This window comes from Lissotriton vulgaris, unplaced genomic scaffold, assembly GCF_964263255.1.
Source record: "Lissotriton vulgaris unplaced genomic scaffold, aLisVul1.2 SCAFFOLD_620, whole genome shotgun sequence".
Lineage (NCBI taxonomy): Eukaryota > Metazoa > Chordata > Amphibia > Caudata > Salamandridae > Lissotriton > Lissotriton vulgaris.
Genome location: NW_028253177.1, coordinates 27,255 through 53,146, shown reverse-complemented (window position 1 = coordinate 53,146; position 25,892 = coordinate 27,255). Strand labels below are relative to the sequence as shown.

Genomic DNA, 25,892 nt, shown 5'->3' with positions numbered 1-25,892 from the left:
CTAGCTTGTCAGTGCTGAGGTCAGACGTGAGGGAAGGGCGGGATTTCGAGAGGAGGTCAAGAAGGACCTGAGTGTCTACAGCCCTCCATTTTCGTGCCATGCCGCCCTCTGAGGGAGGGGCTCTGATATGGCCAGTAATAGTGAGGGTGGCGTCGACCAGGAAATGGTCGGACCAGATACAGGGAGTGATCACCGGATGGGAAAGCTTGACCCCATGGGTCCAGATGTGGTCGAGAATGTGGCCTCCGGTGTGTGTGGGGACGTCAATGTGTTGTTTTAGGGTAAGGGACGAGAGGGCCTCGAAGAGCTCAGTGGCCTGAGGGCCAGCGTCCTGATGTGAATACCAGTAGTTGAAGTCCCCAAAAATGGCTACACGAGGGGAGGAGGTGGTGAGATTGGCTATTTGTTCGACAAAAGAAGGGGGAAATAGAGGCATAGGGTACGGGGGGCGGTATAGCACCACAAGCGTGACAGCGCCTTCTTTCGTGCCCAGGTTGATCACAAGGTTATCAACTGCTGGGAGAATGAGCGAGGAGGTAGAGACGATTTGCAGGTTTTTCCGGATTACTGCTGCAACACCCCCTCCCTGACGGTCACCTGATCGATTGGCATTCAGCATGTAGTAGTCGGGAGGTAACGCTGCCAGAATATCTGGGAGCGAGTCTTCCGAGAAGTGATGCTTTGTGTTTATTAGCAGGTAAACATGCGTACTTTCTACAGAGGAATTGTATTTGTATCTGTTCACATGCTTCTTTCATATTGTCATACGCAGGGCTTTAAGTGGGACGGGTCTCTATCTAGCACTGACACCCTTCACTATGTTTGTCAATTCAAAGAGACTCCTTATAGTTCTTTCACAGTCTCATCATTTTAGAAATGATGCTTTGTGTTTAGAGCAGGTAAACATGCGTACTTTCTACAGAGGAATAGTATTTGTATCTGTTCACAGGCTTCTTTCATATTGTCATACGCAAGGCTTTAAGTGGGACGGGTCTCTATCTAGCAGTGCCACCCTTCACTCTTTATGTCAATTCAAAGAGACTCCTTATAGTTCTTTCACAGTCTCATCATTTCAGAAGTGATGCTTTGTGTTTATTAGCAGGTAAACATGCATGCTTTCTACAGAGGAATTGTATTTGTATCTGTTCACATGCTTCTTTCATATTGTCCTACGCAGGGCTTTAAGTGGGACGGGTCTCTATCTAGCAGGACCACCCTTCACTATGATTGTCAATTCAAAGAGACTCCTGATAGTTCTTTCACAGTCTCATCATTTCAGAAGTGATGCTTTGTGTTTATTAGCAGGTAAACATGCGTGCTTTCTACAGAGGAATTGTATTTGTATCTGTTCACAGGCTTCTTTCATATTGTCCTACGCAGGGCTTTAAGTGGGACGGGTCTCTATCTAGCACTGACACCCTTCACTATGTATGTAAATTCAAAGAGACTCCTTATAGTTCTTTCACAGTCTCATCATTTCAGAAGTGATGCTTTGTGTTTATTAGCAGGTAAACATGTACACTTTCTACAGAGGAACAGTATTTGTATCTGTTCACATGCTTCTTTCATATTGTCATACGCAGGGCTTTAAGTGGGACGGGTCTCTCTCTAGCAGGACCACCCTTCACTATGTATGTCAATTCAAAGAGACTCCTTATAGTTCTTTCACAGTCTCATCATTTCAGAAATGATGCTTTGTGTTTTTTAGCAGGTAAACATGCGTGCTTTCTACAGAGGAATTGTATTTGTATCTGTTCACATGCTTCTTTCATATTGTCATACGCAGGGCTTTAAGTGGGACGGGTCTCTATCTAGCAGGACCACCCTTCACTATGTATGTCAATTCAAAGAGACTCCTTATAGTTCTTTCACAGTCTCATCATTTTAGAAATGATGCTTTGTGTTTAGAGCAGGTAAACATGCGTACTTTCTACAGAGGAATAGTATTTGTATCTGTTCACAGGCTTCTTTCATATTGTCATACGCAAGGCTTTAAGTGGGACGGGTCTCTATCTAGCAGTGCCACCCTTCACTCTTTATGTCAATTCAAAGAGACTCCTTATAGTTCTTTCACAGTCTCATCATTTCAGAAGTGATGCTTTGTGTTTATTAGCAGGTAAACATGCATGCTTTCTACAGAGGAATTGTATTTGTATCTGTTCACATGCTTCTTTCATATTGTCCTACGCAGGGCTTTAAGTGGGACGGGTCTCTATCTAGCAGGACCACCCTTCACTATGATTGTCAATTCAAAGAGACTCCTGATAGTTCTTTCACAGTCTCATCATTTCAGAAGTGATGCTTTGTGTTTATTAGCAGGTAAACATGCGTGCTTTCTACAGAGGAATTGTATTTGTATCTGTTCACAGGCTTCTTTCATATTGTCCTACGCAGGGCTTTAAGTGGGACGGGTCTCTATCTAGCACTGACACCCTTCACTATGTATGTAAATTCAAAGAGACTCCTTATAGTTCTTTCACAGTCTCATCATTTCAGAAGTGATGCTTTGTGTTTATTAGCAGGTAAACATGTACACTTTCTACAGAGGAACAGTATTTGTATCTGTTCACATGCTTCTTTCATATTGTCATACGCAGGGCTTTAAGTGGGACGGGTCTCTCTCTAGCAGGACCACCCTTCACTATGTATGTCAATTCAAAGAGACTCCTTATAGTTCTTTCACAGTCTCATCATTTCAGAAATGATGCTTTGTGTTTTTTAGCAGGTAAACATGCGTGCTTTCTACAGAGGAATTGTATTTGTATCTGTTCACATGCTTCTTTCATATTGTCATACGCAGGGCTTTAAGTGGGACGGGTCTCTATCTAGCAGGACCACCCTTCACTATGTATGTCAATTCAAAGAGACTCCTGATAGTTCTTTCACAGTCTCATCATTTCAGAAGTGATGTTTGTGTTTATTAGCAGGTAAACATGCGTACTTTCTACAGAGGAATAGTATTTGTATCTGTTCACAGGCTTCTTTCATATTGTCCTAGGCAGGGCTTTAAGTGGGACGGGTCTCTATCTAGCAGGACCACCCTTCACTCTTTATGTCAATTCAAAGAGACTCCTTATAGTTCTTTCACAGTCTCATCATTTCAGAAGTGATGCTTTGTGTTTATTAGCAGGTAAATATGCGTACTTTCTACAGAGGAATAGTGTTTGTATCTGTTCACAGGCTTCTTTCATATTGTCATACGCATGCTGCAAAAAAGCATCCTCTCTATGACTTTTATGTTTTTTTCCATTTATAAAACCGAATAAAGTTTGTTGAATCCCCTAGTGTTTAGAAGAAACATAGATTAGACGGTACTGGACCTTAAAGTAAGCCTTTTCTGCCTGCTATTGCTGCATTTGGTGAGCCAAGTCTACACAGGAAGTAACTCTATGAAATAAAATCTTAGGCATCGCTATCTCCTTATTATACCTTTAGGGCCCGATGTAGGTAATCTCAATTTACTGATTCTTAAATAACAAATTTTACCGATTCGGTATTTAAGAATCGGTAAATATGATGTAGGTAAAAAATAGGTAAAATTTACCGATTTGTTAATATTCCTTATTACCGAATCAGTAATACCGATTTGGTAATGAGGAATACCTTCCCATTTATCCCTATGGCCCTGGAATGAATAGGAAGCCATTTACTATTACCGATTCAGTAAATACCGAATCGGTAATAGCGGGAGCATATTCAAGGGTGGCAGGGTGTCACATTGACACCCTGTTACACCCCTGAATCGTGCATGTGTGCCTATGTGGCGCACATGCATGCCCTAAGGGCATGTATGTCTGCCACATGGCACTTTGAAAAATGCAAATAATTGCTTTTTAAAGGTATTCGGTATTTACCACCAACTTGTAGTTGGTGGTAAATAGAGAATCCTTAAAGCTAAAATGCACTCACTTAAGTGCTACCTACATAGGTTTTAAGGATTCGGTAATTTACTGATTCCTTAAAATAAGGAATCAGTATTTTACTGATTCCTTAAAATAACGAATCGGTAAATTACCGAATCCTTATTTACAGCCGCCTACATTGGAAAGGGCTAAATACCGGTCTGTAATGGGAAATTCACCAATTTTTGGCTGTTACCGACCGGTATTTAGCTTCTTACATCTGGCCCTTAGTCTCTTGACGGTAAACACTTTGAGTGCTTGGAAACTGGCTCTGTTAAAGTAGCGAGTGCTTTAAAAAAATCCTTGTGAATCTCCCCGCCCCCCCCCAACAAGGTGTTCACTGATTTGGGCAGCCACAAACCTCACTCATTTATTTGTGGCTTCACCTCTTTGCCAAAGTATTGTGGTTGAGAACTCTCTATTCAAGATCTGGGCAGCTTGAACTCAGTGGCATTTCCATGATAAGAACTGTCCCGGTCCCACCATCACAGACAGTGACATCCACTAAAAAACAAGATGGCATCTATAAAACCAGGAGATTTGTTGTTTTTCTTAATTCTCAGCTTACCCTTGTGACAAATTGTGTTCTCAAGATCAATCTCTTCATTTTGAACAGTTACAGGAATAACTTAAATCAAACAAAACATTTGAAGTAAGTTTGCGATAGAAAAACAGGACTGTAACCTTGGGTAGTCTTAGATGCATACTTCGTATCATCCCACTTGTACCATACAGCAAGCGGCAGCTAAACCGCCACTCAACTGATCGGCCATCTTACACGAGGCCTTTGAACACTGCAGGGCACACGCTACGGCTGCCAGCTGCATCCCGTTTATGTTTTCTGCTGTGTTTCGTTAACCAGAAGCGCAGAGAGAACCCACAATGATTTATTCGTTCTTCAGAAATCTAACGTGGAGCATTTACATTTCAAATGAGTATATGAATCTTTTACTTATACTTTAAGTTCTTTGACTCTAAGTTCCCTGACTGATTGTAACAAAATGTAAATTTGAGCTTGGACAAGTGGATACTGTCCTTATAGAATCCCTTTGGGATCGTAAAGAAGTGCCAACTTCCTGCAAATTCGTTTTTCTACTGCCCTGTTGAGATGAATGCATCTAAGGTAGTTGGCGGGCCGGATGCTGGTGAAGCTGCAGTTCCGGCAGGAGAAGGGTCCTTGGGTGCGTTTCGGGGCAGCAAGACAGCAGGTGCATGATTGTCCGGCGTTGAGTGCGTGGAGGGAGCTGAAGTTGTAGCGGAGACGGGTGTCGTGGCGTTCGCGGGGGCCCGGTGTTCTGGCTCTGGGCGCGGTCCAGCCGCGGACGCCATAAGAAGGGGCGGTGGAGGGGAGGAGCAGCTGGGTGGTGGGGGCAGACGAATGGGTGAGCGGGAGGACGGGGGCGCAGCGGCTGGAAAACGGGGGAGAAACGGCGGGAGTACAGAAGGCAGAAAGGGCACAGAAATGGCACAAGAGGAAAAGGAGGAATGGGAAGGAAAACAACTAACAATCCAACAAAATGCAATACAAAATACACTAAGGCGAAGTGTAGCAAGTGGAGGGGGGGGGGCTGGAGGGGACGCAGCGGCGGGGAAACCACAGGAGAAACGGCGAGAAGGCAGAAAGACACAGAAGTAGTGCAAGAGGCAACCGGGGTAATGAAACAAACAAAATAAACAATACAACAAGCAATACAATTACACAAAGCAACCTACCACTGGCCACCAGGGATGAAGCACGGGTGGTAGCCTGCAGGTGGAGGAGGGCCTGAACTCACGTCCAAGCAAGCTGCAGCGAGCTAGGAGACACGGGCAGACAGGTGGTGCTTGTGAGAAGTTGGCCCGATATGCAGCGTTCGCTATTCTAGCGACCGCTATGTATCGTTCCAACGACCCTTATGGTGTTTGGTTGTAAGTCAACCTATAGACCAGCTATCCTAGTAGCGTGGATACGAGCAGTCTAAGGCTAAAGACTCGAGAGGGCGCGTTAAGCCAGCTGTTTACCACACATGTACCCCTTGAACACCAAGTGAAAGGAACCACACAAGTGTTATGAAAATAAACAGGATATTTATTAAGATTCACAACAGCCCTGGACTCTTTATGAGGACAGGGTACTAAGCACAAACCAAATCTCTTAGGAAAATACTTCAAGTGCACAATTAAAACAAGTGTCCGAGGACACGGAAAGTTTAGTGGTCTCGGGCGGACCCGATAAGGCAAGTCGGAAGCGAGGGACTCGGGACCCTAGAGTAAAGAGGCTATGCAGGCACCGAAATGCCGAGTTACCTAGCCACGAGGGCTGCGGCTGCACAAGTCTTACAGGCGTCGGGGTCTTCGCTGACGAGCCAGGAGCCGGAAGAAAAGGAGTTGCTGGCCGGCGACCAGTGATGAATAGTTCGTAGAGACCCAAGCCTGGATCAGAGATCGATGATACCTGAAAGCAGAGGGGACCAAGTTCGTACTACTAGCCAGTAGTCAGAGGGTACCAGGAAGGCACCGGTTGGCCGTCACCTCGACCAGGTGAGTGGGTGACGCTAGGCTCTGCAGTCTCACAGACCAGGAGGCGTTGTCGGCGACCACGGTGGAGGTGCGAGCTGTCCCACGAAGGATGATGCTGTTGGCGTCGCTGGGCCCAGGATGGGGCAACAAGCCTTGGCAGATATCAGGGCCACGTGGTGGGCCTAAGATGGCGTCTTGAGTGGACCAGGAGGGTCCGGGGTGCTTCTCGCAAAGATGGAAGCAAGGGCCAGTCTGGAGCAACCAGACCAGCAGTGTTGATTGTCGGATGTCGTCACAGAAGGGCACAAGCCAGCAGCTAGTGACCAGACAACGTGCTGAGCAGTGAGCAGAAGGGCCCCACGCAGATCGTGGAGATGCTGGGAGACTGCACTTCGGTGCTGGAGCGGCTCAGGGTCGGGGCTACTCGGACCCCAGAGCACTCACCAGAGAATTACTTTGATGGTCGTGCTGGTTAAGAAAGCGTGCAGGTTTTGATGATGGCCGGTCCCTCGAGGTCTCGTCGCACCCACAGATCACAGCTGAGCTGATGACGTGGGTAGAGGTCAGAGGTGCCAGGGAAGCCGGTTCTCGTCGAGCTGGGCCGTCGGATCCTTGAGGAAGGACTTGCAGCAAACCGCAGAGTTCTTAGATGGTGCCCGCTGATGCAGGGTGACTACTCCTTAGTCACAAGGGAGAAATCTTGAGAAGAGTCTCGAATGTCCTTTCGTAGAAAGTAGTTCTTGATTCAAAGATGATCTAATTTGGAAGGGTCCCCGCTCCGGCCTTTATCCTAAAGAAAGGGGTGGGTACATGACTAGGTCCTGCCCTAAAGGTGGGACCAGGAAGGGGGGTAGTTACACCCCTCTCCCCTGCCGGACTTTCCCCAGGCCAGGGCCGGCGCCCCTGGAACTGGTTCTGACCGGCAGATGCGTAGTGAGCACCGGGGTGCCACTCCGCAGTCACCTTCTCGCAAAAGCCCTACCTACCCAGAATACACAAACCCTGTCTGGGACGGTGCGAACACCGCCCTCGACAGGAAACCCTTTGTCCAAGCGCTCCTCGCTGGAAGGACTCCCAGCAGCAGGAGGTCAGACTCGTGTCTGTGGTGGCAGCATCCATTTTGTGGAGCTGAGGCTTTAGTTAACTTTAACCGGGGTTCACAGTTACGTACATGTCGTGTCCCTCTAGAAGGGCGGAATGCTAACCTCGTCGCCAGAGTTGGTGAGAGGGCAGCATCCCGATTCGTATGACACCTTACTCGACATGTCTTGATAACGCGACACCGAAGTTACCGATATGGTACGCGTTATCATGGAACAGCCATTGGGTCTTGATTCCGCAAGCTGCAACCGGGCTCGGCTCGGGCCAGAACACAGTTCACACGAGCCCACGCACTCTGCCTTCAGGATTGTCAAGGCCTGCCATAGGAGTGACTGATAGGAACTCGGGTGTCCATTGTATGGTTAGATATAGGGCTACTATATCTAAAGCAAAGGGTGATTACACAACTTCGCCCCAGCTGTCATGCAGCCAGTTGTGTCAAATTTAGGAGGCCAGCCAGGGGTGGCATAATACATGCTGCAGCCCCTGGCGGCCCTGGGTACACCCATGCCCTGAGTTACAGGGTCTGATAAGGTGGCCCAGTACCAATTGGAAATGCACCTAGGGTACATGGAATCCATTTTAAAGAGAGAGCAGCAGGCCTGGGGTCCTGATTGGCAGGGCCCCAGGTCGACTATGTCCAAAACCAGCTAAAACACAGGGCAAAAAAGTTGGGGGCAACCATAGTCAGGATGTACCTTCCTACAGTGCTGTTGCGACGTGGGGAGCCACCTGCCTGTGAAAGGGTCAAGGGTCGTTCTCCTCATCGTGCAGCAGCTGCCATAAGAAGGGAAGTTGGGAGGGAGGAGCATCTGGGAGGTGGGGGCGCATGAATGGGCGAGCGGGGGGTTGGGGCCGCAGGGGGGCAGCGGCGGGAAAATGGGGAACGGCGAAGGTACAGAAGGCAGAAAGGGCACAGAAATGGCACAAGAGGAAAAGGAGGAATGGAAAGGTAAACAACTAACAATCCAACAAAATGCAATACAAAATACACTAAGGCGGAGTGTAGCAAGTGAGGGGGCGGACCGGAGGGGACGCAGCGGCGGAGAAACTACAGGAGGAACGGCGAGAAGGCAGAAGGGCACAGAAGTAGCGCAAGAGGCAACAGGGGGAATGAAGCAAACAAAATAAACAATACAACAAGCAATACAATTACACAAAGCAACCTACCACTGGCCACCAGGGATGAGGCACGGGTGGTAGCCTGCGGGTGGAGGAGGGCCCGAACTCGTATCCGAGGCAACAGCAGCGAGCTGGGAGACACGGGCAGACAGGTGGTGCTGTTGCAGTGTGGGGAGCGCCCTCCCTGTGACAGGAAACCTATTGACCTACCTTCCCCTGCTCGGCCATGGCCCAGCAGCAGGAGGGCAGAATTGTGTCTGGCATCGGCAGCAGACCTAGGTTGCTGTTAGGCTCTGTAACGTCGGTCCCGGAAGCAGGGAGGGTTCCCCGAAAGAGCTTTCCTGTGATTGGAATCATACCTTCAACACCGGATATGGTGTTCATGTATGATTCCAACAGGTTTGATACCAAACATGCTCAGGCTCGTTCCAGTCAGTTTTGAGATGGTCATCGCGTGATGACTCTTGGCCTCTCTATTTCAGGATGGCTGTTCCACTTACAAAGCCCGGAGAATGGACTCCAGGGTTTGTAGGGGTGTCCCGCTCATGCAGGGGCAACCTGACACTTAAAACCGAGCACCCTGCCTATGGGGCTGAAAAGGCCTGCCAGAGGGGTGACTTATAGGGTCTAAGTGCAGTGAAGAGAGATATAAGGAGCTTATATCTCTCCTGAAAGGTGCAGGCATCAACTCACACGGGCTGCAATGGCAGGCCTGTAGTCAGGATTTAGAGGGACACTCATGGGTGGCATAATACATGCTTCAGCCCAGGGAGGAACCCTGGCGCACCTATGCCCCAGGTACTTCAGTACCATATACAAGGGGCTTACAAGGGTGCACCAGTAGCCAAACATGAATGTACCAAGGTACTTGCCATAGCCAATTTATGGAAGAAAGAACAGAGGCTAGGGTACTGGTTAGCAGGATCCCAGCCAGACTAGTCAGAAACAGTATAACACCGGGCAAAAAGGGAAGGGAGCCATACAAGCAGATCCTACTTTGCTACACAGCTGCAGACAGCCTTTTTTCGAGTGTCACCATCCACAATTTATGGTGTTTGTTGGAGCAGAGGCTGTGCCTCTCACTCTCTGAGGAGGACTCCCATGAACTTTGGAAAGACCATGGCTGTTCCCTCCAAGAGGCCAGGTTGAATGATTGAATGAATACGCACTTGTATAGCACATGGCTACCCAAGGGCATCCCAGCGCTTCTTGTGACACCTTATCAGTCACCACTGCTCAAGGAAAGAGAAACGTCTTCAACTGCTTCCTGAACCTAAGATAGTTATGTTCAAGACGAATATGGTCCGGAAGCTGGTTCCAAAACTTGGCCGCGTTGTAGGGGAACCGTTGACCTCCCGTCCGTGACTGTTTAATCCTAGGGACTGCAAGAAGTTGTTTATTGTTAGATCTAAGAGTCCGATTGGTACGATATAATTGCACCAAAGACTGAATCAAAAAGGTTGAAATTCAGTTATTTCAAGGTCCTACACCACTGGCATTGGACGCTGGAGTGGGTCTATGAAGCACATATGGCAGAGGATTCCAAGTCCTGGAGGTGCTGAAGGTGTGGTTCCTGGCCTGTGACATTTTGCATTTCCTGTGGGACTGTATAGTACTTTTGTGCTACTAGGGCTCAGTTTGGGATACCTTGATGACCAACCTAGGGGCGACACCACAATTAACGACCCGTCTGACCTTGCATCACAAAATGTCAATATTCCCAGATTTAACCCACCATGGTAAGAGTTGGCTGGCTACGGCCTTCGTAGAGGCAAAGGTGAAATTTTATGCCATTGGTTTTCCACCACGCTACCGTCTCATGGTACATGGCTCTTTGACATGCACAGCATGGCCACTTACAAAAGACCTATGTGTAAGCTCAAAGTCCAACTGCAGAAGTTTGGGGACCATTCCTACATCGGTAGCAGTATACGCTGACACCAATCGGCCTGGTTCCGTCCTCTGTGCCTGCCCCTTGATTACTTTGGGGGTGGGAGTTGACTTCTTGAGGAGCTGCCAAGTGGCCTGGCTCCCTGGCTTTGCACTTCTGTTCCCATGTCCCTTCCCCTCATGTTGCCCCTCGTCCTCCTTCCCTAATCATCTGCAGGATCTTCTGGGCCGTATCACCTCTATCTCGAAGGGTTATGCTATTTGTTTTTCCTGTTCTCCATGCATTCTCACAAGTTCCAATTTACACAGTATCTTGGACTCTGCTTCATAGATGATCTTTCATACCTCTTGGCCCGTATCACCTCTATCTCGAAGGGTTATGCTATTTGTTTTTCCTGTTCTCCATGCATTCTCAAAAGTTCCACTTTACACAGTATCTTGGACTCTGCTTCATAGATGATCTTTCATACCTGTTGATTGTATATGGAAAATCAATTAAGAATTGAGATATTTAAAAAAGGCCTCTCAAGTTTTTGAAAACTAATTGGCATACAGATGACCTTACAGGGAGTGATGTCACTTACCATTTGACTGTGACTATGCAAAATATATCAAATATCAGCAATATGCCACAGACACAGGAAAATTAGAAATAAGCTGTTCCTTTAATTGTCGCTTTGACTCATGGCCTAGGCCACATTGTCACTGATCTGGTGTTTAAAACTCCATGGTATCTTCCTCTGTTTACTTTTCTATCTACCGCGCTGTGGATTTGAAAAATCTGCAAATAAATCATTTAAATAAATAAATAAGCTGTCCATTTTAATTGCAAAACTGACCGATATACTCATATATTCATTCAAATACAGATGTATTCATTGAAATACAGATATATTCATTGAAATACAGACTGTCACTTCCAGTTGTCACCTTTCTGTAAATACTCTTAAGTCCTTTACATCAGTGTTTGGAAGCTGCTCATCTGAAGTGAAGCTATAAATACTTTTCCACAGCAGCAACCAAGTGTGAGGCCCTGTACTTGAACGGTCTGACCCTTAAAAACATTCACATCTGTGACATCAGAAATCCCAGGTCTTTACAGGTATAAGTGCTTGTTTGTGTGAAATGTATTAACTCCTGGAGGCGGCGGTTCCGTCAGCAGCGACCAGAGGGCGCTCCTCGCCTGCTGATGAAACCAACTGAGCTGCACATTTTATGAAAGGAGAAGGGTTTCCTCTTCCGGGTCAGCGGCGGCAGAGACAGCATCAGCAGCGGATGTTGACATAACTTCCGGCCTCTCCTGGTGTGTCCAACCTGCTGCAGAGGAGGAAGGATCCCTGTCTGTCTGGTGGGCAGTTACCTTCATCTTCAGACCCCTGATCTGTCCCTGTCCCCCCTCAGAGTCCAGATCTGCCCCCCCCCCACCCCCATCAGACTCCATCTCTGCCCCCCCCGGCCCTCCGAGGAGGTGGAGAGAGCCTAGACACGTCTGCACAGGTCTCTGCTCAGGTAGGAGATTGTCAGCACCTTCTGCTGTGTTTGTAGAAATAGACTGAATAATCCTGGAGGGAATCTCTGCCGGAGCTGGGCTGAGCTGGGCTCTTCTATCTGGGCCCCCTGGGGCTGAGCTGGGATCTTCTATCCTTGGGCCCCTGGGGCTGAGCTGGGCTCTTCTATCAGGGTCCCCTGGGGCTGAGCTGGGCTCTTCTATCCGGGGACCACGGGGCTGAGCTGGGCTCTTCTATCTATCCGGGGACCACGGGGCTGAGCTGGGCTCTTCTATCCGGGGCCCCTGGGGCTGAGCTGGGCTCTTCTATCCGGGCCCCTGGGGCTGAGCTGGGCTCTTCGATCTGGGGGCCCCTGGGGTGGAGCTTGGCTCTTCTATCAGGGGCCCCTGGGGAGCTGAGCTGGGCTCTTCTATCTGGGGACCCCTGGGGCTGAGCTGGGCTCGTCTATCCGGAGGCCTCTGGGGCTGAGCTGGGCTCTTCTATCCGGGGCCCTGGGGATGAGCTGGGCTCTTCTATCCGGGGGCCCCTGGGGCTGAGCTGGGCTCTTCTATCCGGACCCCTGGGGCTGAGCTGGGCTCTTCTGTCTAGGACCCCTGGGGCTGAGCTGGGCTCTTCTATCTAGGGGCCCCTGGGGCGGAGCTGGGCTCCTCTATCCAGGGCCCTGGGGCTGAGCTGGGCTCTTCTATCCAGGACCCCTGGGGCTGAGCTGGGCTCTTCTATCCAGGGCCCCTAGGGCTGAGCTGGGCTCTTCTATCCAGGGGCCCCTGGGGGGCTGAGCAGGGCTCTTCTATCTGGGGCCCCTGGGGTTGAGCTGGGCTCTTCTATCCGGGGCCCCTGGGGGTGAGCTGGGCTCTTCTATCCCGGTGACCCTGGGCTGAGCTGGGCTCTTCTATCCGGGGGCCCCTGGTGCTGAGCTGGGCTCTTCTATCTGGTGCCCCTGGGGCTGATCTGGGCTCTTCTATCCGGGGGCCTTTGGGGCTGATCTGGGCTCTTTTATCCGGGGCCCCTTGGGCTGAGCTGGGTCTTCTATCCGGGACCCCTGGGGCTGAGCTGGGCTCTTCTATCTGGGGGCCCTGGGGCTGATCTGGTCTCTTCTATCGGGGGGCCTTTGGGGCTGATCTGGGCTCTTCTATCTGGGGCTGAGCTGGGCTCTTCTATCCGGGGCCCCTGTGGCTGAGCTTGGCTCTTCTATCCGGGGCCCCTGGGGCTGAGCTGGGTCTTCTATCCGGGGCCCCTGTGGCTGAGCTTGGCTCTTCTATCCGGGGCCCCTGGGGCTGAGCTGGACTCTTCTATCCGGGGCCCCTGGGGCTGGGCCGGGCTCTTATATCCGGGGCCCCTGGGGTTGAGCTGGGCTCTTCTATCCGGGGCCCCTGGGGCTGAGCTGGGCTCTTCTATCCGGGGCCCCTGGGGCTGAGCTGGGCTCTTCTATCCGGGGCCCCTGGGGCTGAGCTGGGCTCTTCTATCCGGGGGCCCCTGGGGCTGAGCTGGGCTCTTCTATCTTGGGGGGTCCTGAGGGGCTTTCCTTCCGGCCCTAGGGGTGTTTGTGGGCATCATTTGTGTTAAAGAGGGGATCTGTGCACTGCACTGAATCTTACTGTACTGTGAGGAGCCTATGCATGCTGCACTGTATTTTACTGCACTATGAGGAATCTGTGCACACTGGATTGCTGTCTACTGCACTATGAGGAATCTGCATTCCACTGCATCTTACTATACTGTGAGACGTCTGTGCCACTGCTCTGCAGTTTCCTGCACTGTGAGGTATCTGTGCACACCCTGTGCTCTGCTCTTGCTGTTAATTTGTTGGCTCGGCCACGCCTGCTCCAATGTTTGAAGCATGTCCCCAGGCAGTTGACGTCCAGGCTGCCCCGCGCCCCTTTTCTGCCTTTGTCCTGTTTCCATCTCTCAGACTAGGCAGAAGCTTCAGTCATTGCAATAGTTTCCTGTGCCAAAGGTTGGCTTATGGTATTATCCGCTGCAGAGGTTGTGTGCCTGCTGCAGGGATTGTGTGTGTGTGTATGTGTGTGCACAGACCTTGGGTGTGCCATGCAGGAGGCCTGTCAAGCAGTGGATGGTATGTGTCTGTGTTTTTAATGCATCTCTGTAAGTGTGTGTGTGTGTGTAGTTTGGATGTGTGTGCACGTGAACAGGGTAGGGTTGTCTTTGCAGGCTGTGTGTGTGTATGAGGTGTGTCTGCAGTGAGGCCATCTCTTTGCAGTGTTTCTGTCTTGACAGATGTTTGGGGTCTGTCAGTCACTCTTCCTGTCCTCTCCTCTCCTCTTCTCTGTACAGAGATCTTTCGGATCACCGGCTGAAAAGAAGATCTGCGCTGTGCAGAATAGTCGGGTACTCCTCGGCACACAGCATACGTCTGAGCAACGTCACATGTGAAGTTCTAGTTCTTCCCCATAGTTTGAACAATTAGCCAGGTCTGAGTGAGACTCCAGCCTAACCTGACATGAGTTCCCCCAAGTGCCCAGCGGTGCTTGCATAACAATGCTACAAAGGGTTGCTGCACTCTCCTGTAATGCGCTAATGAGGGATTTACTATGATACAGGAGCCTATGTGAAGGGTCCAAGAGACTCTTGAAGTCATTCTGCTCTGCTTGTCACTTCACCAGGAAGGGGAGAACAAGATGAGTGAGCAGAAAAAGCAAGACGAGGCAAGAGAAGAGCGAGAACAGCACAAGGGGTAACGTAAATAATAGATATCGTCCAAAATATGAAAGAAATAGGTCTGAGGGGGAGGGAAAAAGAAGAGCAGAAAAAGAAATGGAATTAACGTTATTTATACATTGTTAAAAGTTGAATTGTTTGTTGTGAGCTAAAAATTAGAGTTAAGTGCCATGTGAATGTGATTCTTCAGGAGTTATAGGTGTCATTTGCTGTTGAATGGTACCAATACTTGAACCACGTTTAGTGATATGAATGTGGGTTTTAATTCAAGTCATCAAACAGTGTAAATGCATCAACTGGTGGGATCTATGTATTTTCCTGCGGGTTGTCAATTTCAACTCTAGTTCAGATAGCTTAGGGGTCCCAGGTTCCAACCGCCGTCCTGTACAAGAGAGATTAATACTTCAGCGCTGGGATGCTTCCGGGCAAACATGCGCTTTACAAATGACAAATACAATACAAATGTAAATGTAAATGTAAATGTGTTTCGATTTATATAGCGCACTTTAACCCAGGGGTCCCAAGGCACTTGCTTAGGGAACCCGTCCTGGTATTCCCCTGTGAGATATCCCGGCCGGGTATCCACAAGGTGAAAGCCAGGCATCCCGCCGCGAGGGGCCGTAGTGGAGATTAAGCAAGCTATTGCCCAGAGTCGCAGAGTGTGACCCCGTGAGTCGAGTACGCACCGGAGCGAGAATTGTCGACTCCGTGGAATTTTTGAGCCCGAGACCCACCGAGGCGGGGAATCGAACCCTGGTCCACGGCTGATCTCAGCTTCCGGGTCTGCCGCCTCTAACCACTGAGCCACGCTTCTCCAAATACAATACAATACTGCACAGATCTGTTACCTTTGCATCACAAGTACCAATACTAATAAATTCCTAATAAAAATTTAATTAAAAAGTACTCCACCAGTTTTGCACTCAAGACCACCTCAAGCTGTCCTAACTCTAGACTCGTATTTACTATAAAAAAATTGCTATAAAGGTTTTTTATGGTCCAGCTAATATTTAGGTAGTAAGTTGGACAAGTGGATTTCTTTAAAGGGCAAGCTGCTTCCTGTATCAATCTGCCCTTAAAACAAGCAGATTTTAAAAATAATTCCACACCCTGTAAAGGGTATTTACAGACCTGTTCGGTGCATTAATTATCACTCACAGTAAGAGGGTGTTTAGAGTTAAGGAATCTGTGCGCTCTGCGCTGATGTTTGCTCACACTGCAAAGAGCATTTACTTTTTGTGTAAACTTTCACACTCTGTACCACTTATTACTGGCACTCTGAGTGGTTTTAAATAAATGAAGGAGTCTGTGACCATTGCACTGTGCTGTACTCTTGCTGTATGCAGCGCTAGCAGAAGAGGAAACCTCTACACTGCACTACTTTTTACTTCACTGCAGACTTGATCTGTGCACCTGGCACTGATTTTTACCACAACGGGGAAAAACAAGTAGGCTATGGATAATGTTAAGTGTATTCGTAGAGCGCTCTATCACCCGGGAGCGTGTCCTGGCGCTGTGCAGGTGTGGCAGTCTAGCCTCAAGGGCAGAGTCTTTCGAAGAGCCAGGTCTTCCGCTACGTGCTTAACTCAAGAAGCGAGGAGGAGGCTCTGATGTGTTGAGTGAAGTCGCTCCATGCTTTTGGAGCGATGTATGAGTTGGTGTGGCCTCTGGATCTGTGTCTGTGATGTGTCTGAGTATGAGTCCGGCTGAACGGGGGTGCCTAGTGTGTTGATGGAAGGAGTTGCGGTTCTTAATTTAAGCAGGGCCTTTTTTGTGTAGTGCCTTGAGTGTGTGGGTGAGTAGTCTGAACTGTGGCTGCTTATGTATCTGGAGCTAGTGGAGTCCCCTCAGGTGTGGTGTGATATGTGTTCTGAGTGAGAGGGTGAGGATGAGTCTGGCAGCTGGGTTCTGGGTGGTTTGCAGCCTTCTGGTGAGCTGTTTGATGATTTCTGCATAGAGAGGGTTTCCGTTGTCCAGACTACTGGGGATGAGTGCATGGATGATGGGCTTCTGGTGTTGCTTGGGTGTCATTTGGAGATTTTCTTCAGCATTTTCAGTGTGTGAAAGCAGTGACGACGTTGGCCTGGGCGGACGTGTCCAGGCTTTTGTTGATAATGAGCCCTAGGTTACTGGTGTGCAAGCTGGGGGTGGGAGTAGGTCCTAGGGTGGATGGCCATGAGGTGGAGTCCCAGGTGTTGTTTCCAAAGATCAACACATCTGTCTTCTCAGTGTTGAGTCTGAGACAGTTGGATTTCATCCATGTCATGCAGGCGGTAAGCATGTTCCTTGTGTTGGGTTTTATTCATAGAGTGACTGTATTAGTTGCATGTCATTGGTGTAGAAGAGTATGGTGATGTGGTAGGCATGGATGATGTTGGCCAGTTGGGTTATGCAAGTTTTGAAGAGGGTCCGGCTGAGAGATGATCCTTTGGTGCTCCGCAGATGAGATTTCCAGGGACTATGACATCAGGTTGACTGTCTGAGTTCTTTTTGTCAAGAAGGAGCAGATCTATCATAGGCAGGACCTTGAGTCCCATCTCGTGAAGGTGTCCATCAGGATGAGGTCTGATACCATGTGAAAAGCTGCCAAAAGGTCCCACTCTCTGCTCTGTCTATTATCATGTGTGTAGCATAGGTGAGTGCGATGAATGCTGTGGTTGGGCCTGGATCCGGATTTGGTGGCTTTGAGGAGCTGGTTGTTGATGAGGTAGTTGGTCAGACGCCTGTTGATGATGGTCTGTTGGACTTTGGCTGTGTTTGGTAGGAGGGAGCTCGGGCAGTAGTTGTAGAGTTTGGTGAGGGTCAGGTGTTGGGTTGAAGTTGTCGTATATATGGATGTGATCTTGTTCCAAAAGGATTTACAGAGATTGATGCAGGGGTCTTGTAATGGGGGATGTTGCTGGTGGTGGCTGCAGGCAACATGAATTCTCTGATGATGGTGAAGATTTCTTTGCTGCTGTTGTTGGCTTGGAAGCGGTTGGCATGGGCTGTTCATTTGGCATTTCGGACTTACTGGTGTCTTGGCTCATTCACCACTTGCTTTCCAGTTGCTTACAGTGTTCCATCGCCATCCTGAGTTCTTCTATGTGTCTTTTATATTGTGATAGGTCCCTTTATATTGAGTGTCCTAGTTATGAGAGTGATGTTATAGGCTAGATATAGATGTGTTATTCACTCAGACTCTGTTCCTGAGTGTTCCAGGTGAAACAGCAAATAGATTCTGGATAGGAACCCAAGCTACAATATATTCATATTTAATACCTAACCACCGACAGACAATTGCTGTGACTTACAACATGAAGAAAAATAAAATAACTATTGAAACTACAACCTCAGTTCTATCTCTGTAGGCCTGGAGAATATTTGTTGTTGATTCCTGGACCTCTCCAGCCGAGGAAGAACGGATGGTTCTTCCTTCTCTTAGGCACCAGAAAATACTTGGACACTGAATGAATAGAACTTTGAAAATGTTAGACTTATGTGCCAGAGTGCGCTAATGATCCCAGCCATCGCACCTTTCTTATTTTCATATATTTCGTAGTCATCAGGGCATGAACGGCTGTCAAGCAGACCCCTCTACATGTGAGGTGGAAATATTGTGTCACATTTTAGTAACATGACATTTTCCCAGTGTATATTGTCATTTCCCCAGTTTCACTTAGGGAAACTCTTGTACACACCACCATGTTTGGTGGGTGATCCATTTCCTTTCCCGCCTTAGTAGGAGAGCTACCCCGGCATTCTGCTGAAGAGAAATCTAACCTTCTCCAAGTGAAAGCTTCAAATTGGAGTTTGTACACATACAAACGACAAAGCAAACCGTGCCTGTGTATTCTACATGGAAGTGACCGAAAATTATACGTTCACACCTGGCAGGTGTGATTTTGTGGGTCGCTGTCAGGCATCAAAGGAGGCATCAGCGACTTTCTGACTGGACACAGACGCTTTGTGCCATAAAACCCACTCGGATCACTTGAATGTTTATAGCTTGAAACACAGTAGCAGGGACTCAGACTCCATGAGTAGGCCAGCTTATATTTGGATCCACTTTCCAATTGACTAGTTTAATTTTCAAACGTCGGAAGAGCTGCTGTGTCCTAAAGACTTCTGAGAACACCCAAGCGCTATCTCCGAGGGTAACATTGGACATGGGACTCTGTTAGAGAGAAAATATTCTCATTGTTGGGTTACCACCACCGTCTGATACAGAAACTCTGAAAACAGATAAGACTCTACCACAGAGCGAGGAATTACAACAGCATTTATTGTAAACTGACTCGAGTGGAGGGAACGCACAGCATGGTTTCGCTCAAAGTTCTCTGCCTGGTATAGGGTCACACAGATATATATACATCTATTCGCAGGTACAAAGGGCAAGACACCTTTGCAAAGTTACATGTAAGCATGGAACATTCCTATGAGCATACCGTTAGTCACATTCATCTGTTAGCAGATGGCACATGTTGGAAACTGCAGGAGGAGAGCTGAGTACATAATCATAATCAATTTACTAATTGTCTGGTTTACTTACAGACTCGCACAAGGCTATTTGTAGCTGGAAAAACATCATGTGTGGTTGAAGACCTTCAGCACAGACTCGTGTTTCTTATGAACAGCAAAGGAAAGGAGATGGGAGCAAACAGCACGTAGGAGCAAGAAATGACAGAATGGCTATATAGTGTGGGCCATAGGTCAAATATATAGCTGATGTTCACAATGTAGGCTACAGGTTAACAACTCAATGTTAATTGAGACCTCAGCTTGTGCAGCTAAACATAATAAATGTTTTTGGCTTTTAATCTCTCCCTAAGAGGGTATCAGCATCTTCTGTATATTTTAGCTGCTCCTTTTTGTACCTCTTGGTGAAAGTCCAATCCTTATTTATCGTTGTAGCTCTGGTTGGACATTGACCTTATTGTGCCTTTTTACTATGTTGTGCTGTGTGTGATTTCTAACCTGTTCCAGCTCATTCCGTGACTGCTTGGCCTTACTACTTCAAGAGTCATTTACTGCAAGGAAGCAGCCTGGTCATTCAGTTGCTCCATTTAATGAACTCCTTGTGCTTTCGATCAGTCAGTGCAGTCATATTGTCTTTGATCATCGTTGGAAAATCTGTAGTAGTCAATATTCATGATATTTAATTTTGGTAGGATTTACTGACATGGATGTGCACGGAGGGCTTCCCTCGTGGTATAGATTAACCCTGGGCGTAGTTCGCGGAGTCGCACTCCGCGGAGCTACGCGAAGACGCACTTGCACTCCGCGACCTACGCAAAGCTCCGCAGCCATGCGTAGTTGCTTGCGAGACCCGTTCGCGCGCCGTTTTTCGTCTTCGGGAGCGCGGTGCGCGTGTTCGGGGCGTTGCCTGCATGCTCGGGATGGCTAGCGCGCTAAGTTACCCAAGAGGTTTGTCCCGCCCGCTTGCGTTCCCTTATTTCCTGTTCCGGGTCACAAGTAACGTGTTCGGGTTGTGCAAGACATGTTCGGGAACTCATCTTCTCGTTCGCACTACAAAAGTGCGTGATCGTGCTAAATATCGCGCGAACCTACCCACGCGGTTGCGATGGGCGCAGCCATCTTGGATCACACACTCTGGCTATGGTTTTGGCCCTACTTTAGCATCTAGCTCATATCTCTTCAATCCTGGTCTTTTTACCCACTTTTTCAAACTTTTTTTAGTTATTACCTATCTCTCTCTGTGCCTAGGTTTATATTTTTCATTTTATTTCTACTTTTACAACTTTTCTATTGTTTTATTTTACTTCCTTCTTTTACCTTGCTTCTTCTTTCCCCTACCTTTTTGTCTTGAACTTTTCTTCTCCCCTCCACCCAGAACCATGGTCAAGGGCGCCAGCAGCAGCGGCAGCTCAAAGGGCAAGGCGCCTGTGCCCCAAAAAAACCCGGCTGCTTTGCGGCAGAATGCGCCCTCTAGGGGTGAGGGCCCGCCAACTTTTTGGGGAGGAGGAGGTGGCTGACCTGGTCTTTTTTATCCAGCGCCACCTCCCCTTGATCTTGGCAGCAGGCGGCAGGCCCGGCTCCGGCTACCACCAGATTGAAGAGCGTCTCCGGCGGTGGGCGAAGGTGCGCCGGGCAGTCTTCCGCTGCTCCGGTATCCGGCGTACCCACCATCAGCTGATCCACCGCTGGGCAGACATTTTGGACCGGGAGCAGGACCTGTTGGACCTGCTTGGTGTCGAGGTCGTGGGTCTTGGTGAGTGGCTACCCAACAAAAAAAAAGTGTGTGTATATATATCTATAGTAGTATAAGTATTGTTATTGTATCTTTCTAAATCTTGGCTGAATAAGTAACGCGATTACTGGTGATCCTAGTTACATTTCCGATGTATTCCGTTATATCTACTGTAATTGTATGACACTGGTCTGTGCTGCGCTTCTTCACTGACTCTTGCGTGTTCAATTTGGCGCTAGCTTTTGCTGTTTATTGATGTGAGATTTTCTTTATTGTAGAGAACTGAAGTTAGTTAATGCTATTAATAGAGTCTTGTCCTTCCTTTGTCCGTCAGTGAAATAGAGGTTGATGGATAATTGTACGTAGTTTGCATATTGTATAATTTTTTTTTCACAGCCTTCTCTTCTGCATGAATCCTCCTCTGTCAATGAATGCAAAAGTTACTTTGTTCTTCTTACCTCAGCCAGGGCCGGCTTTAGGCATGTGCAAGCTGTGCAACTGCAGAGGGCCATCAAACGCCAGGTGCCACCACACCAATATATATCCTTAATTTATTAATCCTCTGAGGATGGATACATATTTGCGTGGCGGCCCCTGGCAGGGATTTGGTGCCTCCGGCTCTGTTCCACTTCCAAACACCCTGACTCCCCCCTCTTCACTGGCCTCCGTGCTCCGCCCCGACCTCCTCTTCCGGGCCCCCCTACCTACGCTCCCTGCCCAGGACCACCATGAGCCTAGAGCCGCCCCTGCCTCAGCCCTCCATAGAACTGATGTAGCTTGTTTAGTGAGTGGGTAGGCTTAGCAGCAGTAGCATTCAGTCAGTAGCAGAACAAAATATGATGCAACGAACGTACAATTTCGTGTTAGTATGCACAAAGTTAAGCATGTCTCCTCCTTGTGATCTATGCATTTTGCTGGCAAAAATAAAAAAGAAATGCCTACTTACAGAAAATTGATTACCCCATTCTTGAATCGGTGGTGTTGTTCAGGTGTTACTGCCTCTGTGTTACTTAGTAATCTGCAATCAGAATGTTTATGGAACATTTGATTTGTTTCTCCAAGTATATACAGTCAGTGAATCATGCAAGGCAGTAGTCATTTGGTAGATCAATGTTTGTTTCTTTTAATGTTCTGGCAGTGGTTTTTGAAATGATGTCTATGTTTCACAGCACTCAATGTTTTTCTCTTTATTATTTCTTACATGAACCACAGAACCCAGGGGCAAGCAGAAGGCTGGGACCGAGTCGGCGGGTGAACCACAGGCACAGAGCTCCTCTACTGAGGATCCTGCTGCTGTCCCCAGTAAGTCCAACAGTGCTTTCTTTTGGAACAATGATATTTCCCTAACTTTCTAACTGAGCTTTTTTTTCCAACCGATTAATGACATTTCATTCCTAAATAAATTTTGACAAATGCTTTTTTGATTTTGATTATGTTTTCAAAATTTTGGGTATCTGTCCCTGCCTTTCTGTTCCTTCAAAGAGCCTCTGCTATGACTCTCTGTGCTACTACTAGACTGTCTGTAGGTAAGCTTGCCCTGTTGCCCACTCTTTAGTTAAGGTATTAATCTTTTCAAAAAATCTGTGATAGAATAGCTGTAGGCACAGGGTCCACTCCTGTCTTATGCTTTTTCCTCTGTAATGTCTCTTCTTTGCCAATTGACACCAACCAAGTATGCATCCAGATGTTGGTCTAGTATTTTGTAAACGTTAGTATACCACTACTACTCTTGCGGGTATTCTTCTATGCAGTCACATACATAACTATGTATGCACCAGAAAATTGGATGTTGGTGATAGGCAGGTTGGACCTTACTTACACCTCAGTCACAGAACTCTGAGGAACCCACAATTCACTGAACGACAACCTATATGGGCTCAGTCATTGGTCAATTATTCAATTATCCCACTCCTGAACCCCAATACCAAGATGCCCAATGCTTTTATTACACAATCCATAACCTAAGTAACCCCCTTTTGCTCACTCTCTCGTGTAAGTCTACAAGACAACAGACACTGAAAATATACTTCCGAGTCAATGTGGTACTTCAAAAGCTTTATTTTGTTAGAAGTAACTAAGTAAGTAACATCAATGTTTTTAAGTTGTTCCGTGAAATACGTCAAGGCCCACCAGAAAAAATCCAGAGTTAAAAAAGGCTGAATAAAGTAATCTACATTTGTGCAGCTACCAGTGCACGATAGGGAAATGTGGGAAATGTCGGAGACCCCTCACCATTGAACGTATACTGGTTACATATGCCTCTTTTTGGTAAGCTCTGGAAATCTCTGCTTCGTAGAAGGAAATCTTCTCATCTGCCGAAAAATAATGACAAAAGTGGTGCACGTTAGACAGTATGAAAATAAATACATTTATGCAAGTTTTTAGCAGTCATGCTAAAAAAAAAGGTGTAACCTGAGGCTGTAAGCAAACTCGATTCCACAATCCACATTCAAAAAGTAAATACGGGCCTTTTTATTTTCCAAACTCTTCAGGTGTATGCTTTGAACAATCATGTGGCCTCAAAGGCGTCTTCTCGTACTGCGCAACAAGCTGCGAGGTAGCATGCGCAAAACTGTAGACATTGATGTACAAACTGGTTACATGGTTCAGTCTAAATTTCCAAGGACTAGAGTAGCAGTAGAGATGAGATGAGCTTGGGTACCATACCATAACAAATGAATGCTAATATGTGTAGTGACTCTGCTGTACTAGGCAATGTGGACTACTACTGATTACGTTGTACTTGACTGTTTTGCAGAACTCCATTCTTGGTGAACAAGTACAATGGGGGCTGTGCATCCATCTAAAAAGGTGTACTTATTTTTATAGGTGCAGAACCGGTACCATCCACCAGTGCCGACGGGGACAGCGGCGCAGCGTCAGCAGAGGCGATACCGGAGGGGACAGGAGGACCAGAGGCACCTACACCAGCACCAGCAGCAGTGGGGGAGGAGCCAACAACGGTGGGCGATGTTAGGTTACATTCAATAGTGATCCGCATTACTTTGTGGGTGGGGAAAACTTCCTCACTGTACTCTGATATTTATAATGAACTTGAAGTTCTACTGACAATATATGACGCCACCTTTATTTGTCATTACCAAGCTTAGCATTACCACCGGCGAGAATTGATAAAATAACAGGCCTCTTCTATCTGACTACAACTCAGCTGTGAAAGGTTGGTGGCAGACTAAAAGTCTTATCCACAACATTACATGACCGCGATGGATTAACACTAAGGAGATCGATTTTAAGTATGATGAAAGGAGCAAGGGAAAAGCACCAATCATCTAATATAGAAGGATACTTTGGAATCAGCAATGCAGGTGGCTGATAGCAGTCGGATGCATGGGTTGTTGTGGAAGCATGGAAAGGGGAAAACACAGCTGCCTGCGTGGGTGGGAGACACACCCAATATCGGTGGGTAGTGGATAGTCTCAGCAGCTGTGTTTTGGTCAAACCCAAAGGCAAGGGAAGGAGGGGACGACTGGATGCAGTCCGGGTCGTTGCTGGCGAAACACAAACCACCTAAGGTTTGTTGCGCGATATAAAGAATGATAGTCTCTACTAGACATTTACTAGTACTAGCTGGCCCCTGTTAATTAATGTTAGTTTGAGACTGTCACTGTTCCCGGAAGCACAGAGTATATGATAAAAAACGAGATATGAAAAAGACAGGTGTTCGTATGTGTGTGACCGTTGAAGTACACCCATGCTATGCTACTAGGGCAGGCATAATGCCGTGCCAAAAAGTCCAACAAATTAATTATATAGGCCGTAGAATGTTCAAGATAGATACAACACCATTTTTTGTACTCAGCTTGCTTGCTAGTGCTACTGTGCCACTATGTGTTGAATAAATTTTGTGTTCTTGATTTGCTGGGATTTTGGATTACAACAATTCTGTCTCTTTCTTTATAGTTACTCCTTCAAAACCAACAAGAAAAGAGTTGGCAGTCCGGGCCCGGCAGCTGGAACTGCAGGCCATCGTTGAGGCCTACCGCCGGCTGGTGGCTCAGGCCGAGGAGGAGGAGGAGGCGGCGGCAGCAGCAGCTGCTGCCTCTTCCAATGCCCCGGCCCCCAAGCCTGCAGGAGTACGTCGCCGTGGCCAGGCAGCCGCCCGCCGCCAGATTTTTTCAGCATCGGCCACCCCCCCACAACATGCATGCCAATGTAGGTGCCGTCAATTCCAAACAAAGATTCTCCTCCGGGTAGCGAGGCTTGAGGATGAAATAGAGGCGCGGGTGAAGCTCATTGTGGACAAACACTTGAAAGCCCGCCGGCTTTGAGATGGACCCTGTTTGTTTGCCCCTTTTTCAATCCTTTTGTTGGTGGGTGGGAATTGGGTGTTGGAGTTTACATTACATTGAACGTGGAAATTGGGTTGGGGTTAGGGGAGGGGAGGGACAGCTGTGGGGTAAGATTTAATATATATTTTATTTTTGTATCATCTTTATTTATATTATGTTAAAATAAATGAGACACAAAGTTATGTTCAAAAGAAAACATTTGAAGTTCATTTGTGTTTGTTGGGGGGGTGGACGGGGGACTGTTTCACCAAATAATGTACGTTGTGCAACATCGCAAGGTTTAATTGGCCATGCAGGTCAGCGGACAGTGCTTTCGAATAAAAAATATATTGGCCACATCTTTAACATGCAGACAGATAGATGCGGTAAACCCTCACCGAGTTATATTTGTAGTATTAGAAGAACTACCAGTCTGTCTTGCGTTATACCTCACAGCAAACTTATCTTACCTGTGATTACTGATGATGATTGATGATGAAGTGTGGCACTGCAAGGGCTGCATTTGTTTCCCAAGGCAATGGAGAAGAATCTGTGGTTCTGAACTTCTGTGATAGTACTAGTAGTAGACAGACCCTGCCAGTAGCATTTTGAGACAAAAAGAAAGAGGCAGTCATTTGCGTGACAGACAATGTGGGGGTAGTACAAGTATTAGGTACAGTACATTACACGACTGACCCAAAAACAATATTGCAAC

The 25,892-nt window shown here is 47.6% G+C and overlaps 1 protein-coding gene across 1 annotated transcript; it reads left to right on the top strand.

Moving 5' to 3' along the window:
* The first annotated feature begins 17,342 nt into the window (after nt 1-17,342).
* On the top strand, nt 17,343-25,177 carry LOC147661129 (uncharacterized). The gene is made up of 4 exons (XM_086951300.1): nt 17,343-17,433; nt 22,101-22,190; nt 23,718-23,842; nt 24,812-25,177. Exons 1-4 carry the CDS (start codon nt 17,343-17,345, stop codon nt 25,175-25,177), a joined length of 672 nt encoding a protein of 223 aa, XP_086807426.1.
* Nucleotides 25,178-25,892: the final 715 nt, after the last annotated feature.

Coding starts and splice junctions, on each gene's coding strand:
- LOC147661129 (XM_086951300.1), top strand. CDS start 17,343: ATGAATGCTGTGGTTGGGCCTGGATCCGGATTTGGTGGCTTTGAGGAG. Junction 22,191..23,717: donor GGATCCTGCTGCTGTCCCCA/GTAAGTCCAACA, acceptor TTATTTTTATAG/GTGCAGAACCGGTACCATCC. Junction 23,843..24,811: donor CAGCAGCAGTGGGGGAGGAG/CCAACAACGGTG, acceptor TTCTTTATAGTT/ACTCCTTCAAAACCAACAAG.